Genomic DNA, 13,757 nt, shown 5'->3' with positions numbered 1-13,757 from the left:
AAATGAGCAAAGGACTTAAATAGACATTTCTTCAAAGAAGATATACAAATGACCAACAAGAACATGAGAAGATGCTTGACATCACTAATCATAGGAAAATACAAATCAAAGTCATGAACTATCACCTCATACCCCTTAGTATCACTTCATACCCTATTATTAAAAGAAATACATGAAACAAAAACAAGAAATAACAAGTGTTGGTAAGGACATGGGGAAATTGGAACCCTTGTGTACTGTTGGTAGGAATATAAAATGGCGCAGCCTCTATGGAAAACATATGATCCAGCAATTTCACTTCCAAGTGTATACCCAAAAAGAACTGAAAGCAGACTCTGAAAGAGATACTTGTATAGCCATGTTTGTGACAACATTATTCACAATAGCCAAAAAATGGAAACAACCCAAGTGTCCATCAGTGGATGAATGGATAAATAAAACATAGCATATACATAGTACCATGGGATATTATCCAAACTTTAAAAAGAAGGAAATTCTAGCACATGCAGCAACATGGATGACATTCAGGACATTATGCTAAATGAAATAAACCAGTCACAAAAGCACAAATACTGTTAATTCCACTTATATATGAAGTACCTAGATTAATCAAATTCACAAAGACAAAAAGTAGAATGCTGGTTTACAGGGGGTGACATAGAGTGAAGAATGGGGACTTTTTGTCTAATGGGTAGAGTTTGAATGAGGAAATGAGTTCTGGAGATGGATTGTGATAATAGGCAGCAGCGGGAGGTAATCCCTACAACAATGAATAAAACAAAAGTAAGAAAGCCTTCTTTAAGTCCTGTTAGGCTTAGAAGCCAAGAAGTAAGGAAGGATAGATAAATCTAAGTCAAAGGATCCTGTCCGATGTTTAATGGTGGAAACTATGTTATGAATTTGTTGAACTTTATTTTCGATGAGCTGAGAATTGTCAGAAAGATTGAAACAACATAGTCCTTTAAAATTCTCACTTCCTTGACTGTGTTTGAGAAGGAGGTAATCTATGGCAGCTCTGTTCTCAAGAACTGCTTCTCTGACCTGTCCTAACTCTTGTCCCATGGCATGGATAGCCTGTGAGGTGGTGCTTAGGGCTTTTGCCATTGAGCAAGCTATGTGACTAATTTCTACATTTAAGGCAATGGTTATAGCAGGAACTACAAAAAGAGACAAGAAACATGTTCATCCGGGGTGAATAAATGTATATTGCTGTCACAGCTGGAATCCGAAGTAAGCTCTCTGTAATGTCTGGTCTGATGAAGCTTTTGGGGTAAAAAGACAGTCTTCCCAAAGAGCAGGGTCTCCCTGTGCTGCAAGCTGGGACATAAGAATAGGCGATCTCTCCACAAAAGAGAAAGCATTCAGCCAGCAATTTGACATGTGCATTAGCATAACTCATAGGGGTGGTAGTGTTACATTTTAGGCTGTTACTGACTGCAAGATTAAAACACTGGTTGGGGCAAACTGTGAAAATAACACATTGATCAACTGGAATTACAGTTCTAACCTGGAGATAGAACACGCTCATGTCCTTTTCGGTGGGGATGGGTCCCCAATTGTAGATGTCAGAATAAGATATAGGCTTATTAATAAATCGAAAGATGGTGTGGTTTTTTATCTGATTCAAGGAAGTCTAGCAGACTCCTACTAGACAGGAGCTGAAACTTTGCTCAACATAGGTTCCTCCTTTAAGACAAAAATCTGATACATTCATTATAGTTTGGCTAAATCTATATATTTTCGTTTCTCTGAAACGGTATGGGGCTCTCTGGAGTCCCTTTGTAAAACACCATTAAAAGGAGTAAAACTTGATAGGAAAACATTATGTATTAGATGTCAGAAATTGTCCAGAGGTCAATTAAAATATAGCCCAGGAAGATAACACAAAATATTCCTGTCCCTAGAACTGCCCAGTGTGAGTAATGACAGGAAGGAGGGACCGAGTCTAGGACAATACGTGTAAAGGATGCAGTAAACATTTGAGATTGTTAATGATTGGTATTCGACCTTTCGTGGCTCGGTTTTTAGAGGGTATTGTTTCTGTCAAGGAAATAGAGTGGGGTCCTTAAGATGAATGTGGACCAGGGTGGCTGTTAAGGCATGACCAATTACCCCCTGTATGGCCCAAATATCGGGGTTGATGTTGGCTTCTGTCCCTGGGAGGCAGCTAGGAATACTTCCAGGAGCTAGAGGAATAATAGTTCCCATCTCAGTCATAACGTCTCTTCCTAGTAGTGGGGTAGGACTTTCTGGCATTATTAGAAATTAATGGGAGAACAGTAGGTCACCGCATATACAACCTAAGGGCTGAGAAAACTATTTAGTAACCAGCTTGCCCATTACTCCATGGACGGTAACACATTGATTGGAGAGGGCCCCTGGATTGGAGAGGAGGACAGAGAATGTGGCTTCTGTGTCTAGAAGGAAATCAATAGATTTTCCTTCCACTTCTAGGGTTACCTGGAGCTCAGGAGTCCTGAAGGCTAGGTGGGACAGGGGAGCCACTGGTAGTAGCCCCGGCCCCATCAGTCCCCAGTGGATGTCTGATTAGACAAGGCTGGCTTCGGGGGTGGAGGCCTCCAGGGACAGTCTGACTTCCAGTGATGCCCTCCAAAGATGGGACAGGGCCACGGAGGTCTCTGGGTCGGCTCCGGTTGCCGTGGGCATTCTCTTCGCCAGTGAACAAACTGTCCACATTGGTGGAAGTCAGATTTTCCCCGGGCACCCTGTAAGGCAGCTACTAGTACGTCTGCCTTCTTTCTTATTTTCCTCTCCTTATCTTGAGCTTCCTCCTGGTCCTGATTGTAAAAGATAGAGTTGGCCACCTTTAGTTAACTGGTCCAAGGTGCCTTCAGGACCAATAGCCAATTTTTGTAATTTCCTGCATATATCTGGGGCAGCCTGGGTTATGAATTTGTCCTTTAAAAGAATTTCCCCTCCGGGGGAGTTTGGCCCTATAGGAGTGTCTTTGATTAGGGCTTCCCAGAGCCATTCTAAAAAGGCTGAGGGATTTTTCTTCTGAATGTTGGCTAATAGTAGATAGCTTTGAATAATTAATGGGTTTAGCCCTAGTTCTCTTCAATCCTTCTAAAATGCATGCCAGAAAGTGTTTTCTTTGCCAAATTCCCATGGCTGTATCAGGCTCCCACTGTGGATGGGCAGCGGGTACTGCTTGTTGTCCTGTAGGGAAAGGCTCCTGAACAGGGTCCTGTCCTGTTCTCATTATATATGAAGAACTCTTCATCTCTAAACTTTTCGGCAGCTTGCAAGGTGGCTTGTTTTTCAGAACTCATGAGAGTCTAGTTTAAAATTAACATGACATCTCTGCAAGAGAGGTCAAAGATCTGGGTCAGGTTCTGGAAGCCTTCTATATATTTATCAGGATCATCTGAAAACTTCCCTAGGTCTCCCTTTATTTGTCTAAGGTCCTGTAGTGGGAAAGGGACTTGAACTCCGGCACGCCCAAATTTTCCTGGCATTTCTTGTAAGGGAAGGAGATTTCCTCCTAGCTGAGGGAGCTTTTGTACAGGAGGTCCTGGATAAGGAGGGCAATGGGAGGGAGCCGGGGCAAGGGCCGGCTCAGGAGGAAGACTAGGAAATAGGGGTTTGGGACGGTCTTCTGACTGGGTGCCTCCTGTGGGGGCCTCCTTGGGGAAGTGTCCCATTGGAGGCTCTTTTGAAGGGGTGCCCTTAGAAGGGAACTCCTGTAGAGGAGAGAGGCTAGAAATTACAGTCAAAAGAGCCAGATCAACTTTAGATTTTTTAACAGAGGTTTGGGTTGTCCCTCAGGGCGAGAAAGGCCTGTACATATGGAATTTCTGACCATTTGCCTTCCCGTCTGCAAAATAGATCTAGCTGCACAATAGTATTGTAATTAATACTTCCCTCTGAACGCCAACTTTTCCCATCTTCCAATGTGTATTGGGACCAAACGTCGGAACAAAAGAAAACCATGCACCACTTCTTCAAAGTCTGAGGGGCAAATTTGTCCCAGTGTTTCAGGATGCAATTCAGGGGGGTGGAGACGTGTGAGGGCTGATTGCCCATCGGAAAAGGAGAAAGAGCAGAAAGGCGTCCCTCCGCAATTCATCTCCCACAACTTGGTCTAAGATGTCTCTTAGAAACGTGGGCCATGGACATCGCACGACCGTTTCCGGGGCGAGTGTCGGAGCATGCCAGGGATTAGTCGTGTTTACCTGGGCTACCTGGTCCGTGCCTCTGGTGGCTGCCTACCCAAATCTGTGGGGGTGTGTGCCCCCACCTGAATGTTTGGTGCTGGCCCACAGGCCGATAAAGGCTGTGGCCGATAATGAGGTGCCTTAAGGTACAGGGGTATATGCATCTACTTTGGGCGTCACAAAAATTAGTGGCGCGATTAATATAATGGTGGCCTTCCATATAAAAATATTTAAGGAGGGAGTATATACTTAAAGCTTGTAAGGAAGGCACACAGTCCAGGCAAAAAGGGGAAGGAGGAGGTTTTGAATCCCAACAAGTAAGGGGAATTAGAAAGAGGAATTGGAAGCCCACAGGCTTTAGACAGGGCCTCTTCCTTAAGAAAAAGTGAGTCTGGAATATGCTGCTTTTTTCTGAAAATTTTGCCAGTTGGCTGGCAAAAGCAAAGGTGAAAAAGGAAAGTGGCAAGATAATAGGGGCCCCAAGGGGGGAGTCCCCAGTGAACCAGAGCTGCTAAACAATTATCAAAGAATCTACAACAGGTGGGAAGATCACAAAAACAACAGTGAAATTTGAGGTGCACACCAGGACACTTCCATTTGCGCTTTAAAACCTGAAGGAGATCCCAATAGGGGAATAGGAATGAGGATATTAAATGCCAGTAAATCTTACCCTGAGTGACAAGGGATGTCCTCTAAAGGAAAAGGTTCATGTTCTGACCTTAAGATGTCTTGAGGCCAGCAGGAAGTGTTGAGGCGGTCTCGCAGGGGAGAGACCTCAGACCAGCATTTCAAAGCTGAAGAGAGACGGTGACAGGATGAAAGAACAGCAGAGACAAAGGAGTCATCCTGCTGGCACCCTTACAGGCAGTCGGGCTGGGAAGGGACCAGAGGGACCTTTGGGACCCACTGTAGATTAGCCATGACCAGGATCCCCCAGTTGTCTGCAAAGGCCCACAGTCCTGGCCACAGGCTAGTATTCAGTCTCCTTGTGGGAAGGAGGAATAGAAGAAAGTAATAGGAAGGGGGAGGGAGCCTCCTCCTCACAAGAGAAGACAGTCGGACTGGGGACAACATTTCCCTGGCTCAACTGGAGGGGATTGATCCCAGCACTTCCCCAAAGCCTTACCTCCATGGCTTAAGAGTGGCGGCCAGTGTTATTTGCATTTAAGTGGCCGACGGAGGCCCACTATTTGTGTGACAGGAGAAAGAGACAAAAATTATGAAGGCCCACAAGGTGGGCAAGTAGAAAAGCACAGATAATATTTACCTCTCCTTCAATCCTGTGATGAGCCCCCAAATGAAGTAGAAATATTTCTCTGTGAGTCCCCAAATGATGTAGGGGACTTTCGAGTGAGTGAGTGCATGCCGGGAACCTGTGTCCTGAGACCGAAGAATGGAAACACCTGACCCAGGAGAGGCAAAGAGCTTTAAAAAGAGGATAGTTTATTGAAAGCAAAGGGTCAGAGCTCCTGAGCGGGAGGGGGTCCCGAATCGGGGTGCCCAGCGTGGGGCAAAAGCTCCTATTCTTATATCTTCTCTTGTCCATTTGAAGAAGGGAACTGTTCGAAGTTACCAGGTTTGTTCTGTTTGCCCATCCTAAAGGAATTAGCAAAATAACCCACTCTTATCTATCAGATCTGCTCTGTTTGTCAGGCCAAAAGAAATTTTTATGATTAATCTCAAGGCATTGTTACATTTTGTCCTGGAGTGAAGGAGTGATTTCAAAACCTGGAGTTTTAGGATATGGCTGTCTTTGTTTATTCCACTAGGGACCTCCCTGTCTACCTAGGGACATGCTAACCAACCTGTCTCAGTACTACTCCCAGCAACCCCAGTCAAAGCGTCATTGCCTTTCATGTGTTCTTATTGGGGCACATCCCTGAACTAATCTCTGTGTGGCCAGGGTAATGCTTGTGTTAAAGGCTTAGTTCTAGATCATATCTTCTGCCCCTGAGCAGAGATATAGTCAATTCCACTGAATCAGCCTAGGCATTGAAGGTTAGAGGAGGTAATCCCTGGAAAATAATCAGGTTAAGGTCACCAACCAGGTGAGGGGATGCTGAGCAACAAGAACGATAGGTTCAACAATCTTTCAGTTAGTTCAATTGGGTATATTATGGACTAAGGAAGATACATTACCCTATGTTTATCTCTAGCAAATACAATCTTATTAGAATCTTTCTTACAAATTATTTTGGTATCCTAATTCTATCAGGCAATGATATCCTTTCTCTCAGTTGTATGTGCTCAACAGTGTGATGAACGTGCCTTATAGATTTTATTGCACTCAGTAATGAACACATTATAAACATGTTTATATATGTTATATAGCATGTAAGACATAAACAGGCTATAAACGCAGAGCTCCTCAGCCCGCCACCAGGATCTTCCTTCCAAGGTGATACCACCAGCTGCGTCAGATGTGGTCATACAACCAGACACCAGGTCTATCTTTGTTCTCAAGTCTGGTCTCTGTTTCTTGTGCCAAAAAATATCATGCCTGAACAATCTTAACAAAATGTCTAGACTCATGGGAGGATTTCTAATAGACAATGTTGTATGCAACGTATGGATTCTTTATCTAGCCATCATCCAAGAAAGACCTTTTTAATCTACATGTCTCAGATTTCTACTGATCTCTAAACCCACAAGAAGAAAGAAACAGTAATAGTAGCAAAATATATACAGCATTTACTACATGTCATGCCTTATTCCAAAAGCACAGAGGATTAAATATTAACTCATTTATTCCTTACAATAAACTTATGAGATAGATGGTTGTCATAATCATCAGAATCTAAGGAAAGACAACAAGGACACTAAGGTTCAGAGAGGATAATTGGCCCAAGTTCACACAGCTGGTTAATACAAAGCTGGATTTGAACCCAAGTGATGCAGCTCCAGAGTCCTTGCATTTACCACAGAAGTGGCATTTGACCTTGACACCCCTCACCCCCCACTTCCAACTCCTGGGCAGATATACAGGAGAGTCCCCTTCAAAAACAACAACAACAACAACAACAACAACAAACCTATGGTGGATAAATTAGAGAGCAACCATCCACTTTTACTGTCGTAAGTGAATGATGTTCCATAACTAGCTCCACCTGGCACAGGTCAGCTGTTAAAAAATCATTAATGACTTCTCAGAAATACTGGGACAGAGAAACCAAACCGAAGTATTAGGACCACTGCCAACTAAAAATCAATTAGAACTCTAAAGTACCTCTGGCATGATGCTCACGTTAGTAGAAAAACTCAATTTAAAAAGCTTTACTTATACGTACATATTTTCCCTGAATAATGCTGTGCATGGGAGAAATCCTATAGGTAGAGGGGCTCAGCACAGCGTCTCAGTAGGGGCCTATCTCCCTGTGAGCAGAACTTGCCTTCCAGGCCTTCCACTGCTCCTTTAGGGTTATTTGACCCACACTTTTATTGTCACCTTTCGCAGTACTACTGGTTCAATTGTGCACAAAGGTATAATACAGGTGGCTACCAAATTCAAAGGAGTTGCATACAGCTCTGTTCCTTCTGGAAACACCAAATCATGAAACCCCAGAGGTTCAAGTGAAGGAGTTTTTGTGAAGGAACTGCATGCAAAGATGATACAGAGTTGAAAATAATGTTTGTTCCCAAAGGGAACTCAATGAAAGCTGGTTCCTGGGAGGAGGAACCTCCTGGTTGGAGAGAAGCAGCTACCACTAGACACTCCACTAAGGGAAGACGAAGAAATGTCCAATTTCTCTCTCTTCTCCCCACCAGTCTCCTGCCACTGCCTCATGGGCAAGCCAGAGCAGGAGGGCTCCTGGGTGATGCAATCACCAAGGGTTGGCCCTCAGGGTATAAAGCAGGGCAGAAAATGTATGGATAGGACATCCAGAGGACAGAGAATAATAAGGTGTACAATGTCTCTTTCAAAGTTAGATAAACTGAGTCATTGAAAGGAAAAGTGATGTGTTTCAGATATAAAAGGGACACCTGGAATGAAGATGCAGGCCCCCCTGCCTTATCTGGTCTCACTGATTTCAAGAAGACTGAATGCCTAGAGGAAATCACAAAATCTCAGGGGACAGCTAATGCCTTACGCTTCTTCCCATGTGGTAATGATGACGTTACAATATGGCCCAGACTAGTCCACCTTTCTTCAGAAGTGGTGAAAGTGCATGTGAAGAGGGTGATTCAGCCTTCTGCCTGGATTCAGCAGAGAGGTTTTCATGAATCACTTGTGTGGGTGACGCCTTGGGTGTTATTCTTTCAGTGAATTCGCTCCACACAGTAAACATGTTTGTTTGATTCATGAAGGTGATTCATCTGAGGAAGTTGACCTGACCATGGTGTATCAGGCGGCATCTAACGGAGATGTCAATGCTCTGACTGCAGTGATTCGGGAAGACCCTTCCATCCTAGAATGCTGTGACAGTGAAGGTGAGCAATGGATGCATTTTGAATCCTGCAGAATGTTCTGCTCTATCCTTTTAGAGGGATTCAGAAGTGAGCAATGTTAATAAACTTACATCAGACAGGCCACTTTGATACTGGATTGTCAGAAGTAGTCTGCTGGGGGCTGTGTGCAGGTCCCTTGGTATTTCTTTAAATGGGGGTCTTGGATACAAAGCTTCAAATTCATTTACATCACCTCTTATGATGAAGCCACTTGGTTTGAGTTTGTTTTCCCCTTCTTTGTATGAATGACTAAAGTAATTAGGCCAAGAAAAGGGGTATGGAAAGAAAAGGCAATAGACAATGGGACAGTGTGACTTTTGGTAGTGATGGATATTGGGACAGTGTGATTGTTAAGGCAGAGAGCAAGGACTTCTGCTTCTGGGAAAATGCAATAGATGTACTTTTTTCTCTAGTCTTTCTGCTAAATACAATGGAAAAAAACCCAGATATCATATGTAAAATAAACATAAGAATATTCTGGAAGGTGGAGTTAAAATAACAAACTGGCTAGCACTGTGGAACCAAAGGAATGACACATTGGTGAGTTTCTTGGGTTTTCCTTTTGCCTTTTATATCCCAGACTTAGAGCTAAAGGAGCCAGCAATCCAGAAATTCAACACGCACAGACCAAAATACTCCCAACGGAAGCCTGCTCTCTGTAGCCCAAGAACCAGGACAGGAACAGCCTGACAAGACAGAGAAATTTTAGACAACAATGATTGTACTCCAGCCAAGCACCACCAAAAAAAATTATGGGCCCAGCCCCACCCATTCCAGCAAAGACCAAGTGAGGGAGCCTGGACCTCCACCTCCACTTGGTGGTAATGAGGTCCTCCGTCCCCTACCTGTTGTGGTATGAGAATTAGGACTTTCACCGTCACCCAGCAGTAATGAAGAGTCTTCTCCCTCAGATGTCAGTGAAGGCTAAGTGGGGAACCTGGACTTCTAATGGCACCACCCTTCACTTCCCCTTTGGAGTGGTGTCAGAGGAAGCCAAATAAAATAGAGGGTTTAAGTAAGATTAGGCGACTCAGGACATAATATACCAAATGTCCGAGTTTCAATAGAAAAATCACTTGTCGTGTACCTTGGAAGACTTCAAATTGAATGAAAAATACAGTCAGTAGTAGATGTCAACACTGAGAAGACAGACGTTAGAATTATCTGATAAAGATTTTCAAGTAGCCATAAAAAAAATGCTTCAATGAGCAATTACAAACATGCTGAAAAAAAATGAAAACACAGACTCAGCAAAGAAATAACAGATATAGAAGAACCAAATGGAAAATTTTAGAACTGAAAAAATACAATAATCACAATTTAAAACTCCGTGGATAAGCTCAGCAGCAGAAATGAGCCAATCTGAACAACTGAAAGAAAATACACTTAAAAAGAAAAAAGAAAGAAAGAAAGAACAGAGACTAGGAAACTATAGGACTACAAAAAAAGATCTATCATTGGTTTATCATCCCACTATTTCTGGGAAGTCATTAATGGTTTTCAACCAGTTGACCTGTCCCAAAAGGAGCTTTGGATTCCCTTATCATGACAACAAAGAGTTTTGTAAAGTAGAATGATTGCTCCCTAATGTATCCATGGTAGTGTTTGTTCATTTGTTTGTTTTTAGAGCAGACTTACTTAGGCATCTGCCTTGGGGCTAGAAGTGGAAATGAGGAGAGTCAAAGGTTAAACACCCCTCGTGTGATAAGTGTAAGAGCCGTGAGACTGATTGGGTTCAATCTTGACTTGTATTGACTATGAATGGAAAGGAAGATACAACATATCAGAAATCTGTGGGACACACCTACAGCAATGCTAAGAGAGAAATTTATGGCACAAAATACATTCATTAGAAAAGAGGAAAAGTATTCGTCAATAATCTAAGTTCTCCCCTCAAGTACCCAGAAAATGAAGAGTAAAATAAACCCAAAGTAAACAAAAGGAAAGAAATTAATAAAGAATAGAAACCAATGATGTTGAAAGGAGAAAAACAATAGAAGAATCAATGAAAAAAGGAACTGATTCTTTAAAAAGCTCAATAAAATTGAGAAACTTCTAGCAATAGTACTGACAAAGGAAAAATGAAAGAAGATACCAGTTACCACTATCAGGACTGAAACCAAAGCTATCACTACAGACACTGCAGATACCTCAAGGATAATAAGTAAATAAAACAAAAAACACTACACACACAAATTTGACTGTTTAGATGAAATGGATTAATTCCTCAAAAAAAGATAAACAACCACAATTCATCCAATAGGAAATAGATAATAGGACTAGCCCTATAACTATTAAGGAAATTAAACTCCTAATTTTAAATGTCTCAGACAAACAAATCTTCAGGCCTGGATGGTTTCACTAAAGACTTCTACAAATTTTTACATGATAATTAATTTTAATTCTAAATAATCTCTTGCAGAAAAGATAAAAGGAGGAAAGTTTTCTCCGCTATGTTTATGAAGCTGATATTACCCTGATTATCAAAACCAGGTAAAGACGATACAAAAAAATAAGCCTAAGCCTACAGACCAATACTCCTCATGAACATAGATTGAATATAGATGTAGATATCCTTGTCAAAATATTAGCAAATAGAATTCAGTTTCATATACATATAAATTACACACAATGACCAAGTGGAATTTGTTCTAGGCGTATGTCTGGTTCAATATTTGAAAATCAATCAATGTAAGCCATCATATTAACCAGCTAAAGGAAAAAGGTCACATGATGATATCAATTAATGCAGAGAAAGCATTTGATAAAATTCAACACACATTCATTAAACACTCTCAAAAAAATGAATGGAGGGGAACTGCCTCCATTTGATAAAGAGTATCTGCCAAAACCCCCTTTTACTGAATGGTGAAAGACTGAATGCTTTGCCCCTAAGATCAGGAACACAGCAAAGGTATCCACTCTCACTCATTCAGCGTAGTGCCAGAAGTACTAGCCTGTGCGTAAAGGCAAGAAACGGAAATAAGAAGCATACACATTGAAAAGGAAAAAAAAAAATGCTGTTTCTTTTTTCATGGTTTGATTGTTGACATAGAAAATCTTAAGGAATCTACCAAACACTCCTACTAAGTGAGTTCAGCAAGGGCACAGGATATACATTGAATGCACAAAAACAAATTGTATTTATATATGCTACACATGGACACCAAAATGAAAACCACAATGCCATTTATTTTTTTTCCCCAAACTGTAGTTTAAAGTTGCTCAATTAAAAATACTTAGATAGGAAAATAACAAAATATGTGTGGGACTTGTATACCAAAAACTATAAAATGCCAATGAAAGAAATTAGAGAAGATCTAAATAAATAGAGAGACATATCATGTTCACAGATTGTAAGACTCAATATAATAAGCATGCAAAGCTCCCCAAATTCATATAGGTTTAATGCAATTGCTATCAAACCCTAGCAAGACATTTTTGTAGATAGAGAGACAAGATAATCTAAAATTTATATAAAAAGGCAAAGACACTAAAAATAGTTCAAACAATTGTGAAAAAGAATGAAGTGAGAGAAATCAGTCTACCCAATTTCAAGACTTACGTAGCTACAGAAATCAATGGTATTGCTGAGGGCTAGACGCAGATCAATGGAAAGGAACAGAACTCAAAAAGAGACAGATGTGCTCAATCAATCTTTGACAAAGGTGCAAATGTAATTCCGTGGAAGAAAGCCTCTTCAAAACATGGTGCTGCAGCAACTTGACACCTATAAGCAAAAGAGGAGAAGTGGTGGGTGGGGAGGAAGGGAGGAAGGAATGATGCCACCATTGAAGACACAGCACCTCGCTGCTGTTTTTCAGCCAGTACAGATGCCTGAAAGAGTATTAGGAATGAAAGATCTGGAGAAAATTTGGATTGCTGGTTACAACCTTTCACTGAAAACAGCAGTCCTGGAATCTATCCATTCTCAGGGATCTCGAAGGATCATAGCTTGTAATTCACTCAGAGAAGAATCACAACCTCAACATGAATGTCCAATCAAAAGACTTCTAAACAAGCCTCGGCTGGGCAGGGGATTGGGTCTGTGTTTGGTTTCTTCACCAGAAGGTGTGTGAAGCACCTGGAGTCTGCCTCGCCAGTCTCGCTTGTTCCACCATCAACATGTATAATTTTATCTGTAATTTCATTCAGGAATAAAGTACGTGAAAAACTAAATGTGTTGACCTATATTGATTCCAAATACAGAGAAGTATTTCAGTACAGGTGGCCCCTTTTAGCAAGAATGTGTGCAGCCTAAGGCTATGCTACCAACACTGCCCAACACTTCCAGTGTAAGTGTACTGGACCTGTCTGCCTGGCTGGAGTTGCTTTCCAAAGACTCTTCCAGATTCTGCATTGTTCAAGCCAAGTCCGGATAAACCTGTCTGTTACTTCCTAAATTATGCTGCTTCCCAAGGTATTCATAAGCAATTTTTATCATCTGTGCAACATATTATCATATGTTTTAATCAACCAATCCAATTACTATGAAATTACAGAAGATTAAATCAGGCCAGTAAAAGACATAGTTTATATAAATGTAGCAACAATCATCTTCATCTGTCTTACTTCAATCCCATACAGTTCAACACCTGGGTTTGTGTTGAGAGGGGTTCATTTATTTCTTATAATAAATGACCAGGCAAATAAAGTCTGCTCATAAGTTTTACCAGCCAAATATGTTTTTAAAAAGACTGTTGCAATGTCTCATTCCAGGATGTACACCCTTGATGCATGCGGTTTCTGGACGTCAGGTGGACACAGTAAAGCTGTTGTTGAAGATGGGGGCCAATATTAACTCCCAGGATGCTTATGGCCGCACAAGTCTGTGCCTGGCAACCTATCTGGTACTGACTGTATCTGTCACGGGCACGAAGGAGTGGGGGGGTCTAAATGCATCTTTATGGGGTCCTACCTGCAGAAGTATATGTTCTTGGATTATGCAGCTGTCCAGTGGAATTAGAACTTGAAGCTTTGCAGCAATCACCTATGATGTTTATATCACCACTTAGAGCTGGTTTCATGGATTTAAGTCATTTTGGACCTTCCTAACAATCCTCTAAGTTAGAGATGATATTGCCATTAGAGAAATAGTCTTTCCCATGCATCAGCATGTACCTTGGGGCATTT

The 13,757-nt window shown here is 41.6% G+C and overlaps 1 protein-coding gene across 1 annotated transcript in view; it reads left to right on the top strand.

Moving 5' to 3' along the window:
• The window catches only part of ANKRD55 (ankyrin repeat domain 55), a 90,505-nt gene that overhangs the window by 22,129 nt on the left and 54,619 nt on the right, over positions 1-13,757 (top strand). Inside the window, exons 3-4 of the mRNA XM_033110737.1 lie at positions 8,484-8,606; positions 13,344-13,474. Of these exons, the coding sequence (XP_032966628.1) occupies positions 8,484-8,606; positions 13,344-13,474 (254 nt within the window). The remainder of the gene's footprint in view (positions 1-8,483; positions 8,607-13,343; positions 13,475-13,757) is intronic.

Source organism: Rhinolophus ferrumequinum, chromosome 7, assembly GCF_004115265.2.
Source record: "Rhinolophus ferrumequinum isolate MPI-CBG mRhiFer1 chromosome 7, mRhiFer1_v1.p, whole genome shotgun sequence".
Classification (NCBI taxonomy): domain Eukaryota; kingdom Metazoa; phylum Chordata; class Mammalia; order Chiroptera; family Rhinolophidae; genus Rhinolophus; species Rhinolophus ferrumequinum.
Note: the sequence above shows the minus strand (reverse complement) of the source record. Positions and strands in the feature narration are given on the sequence as shown.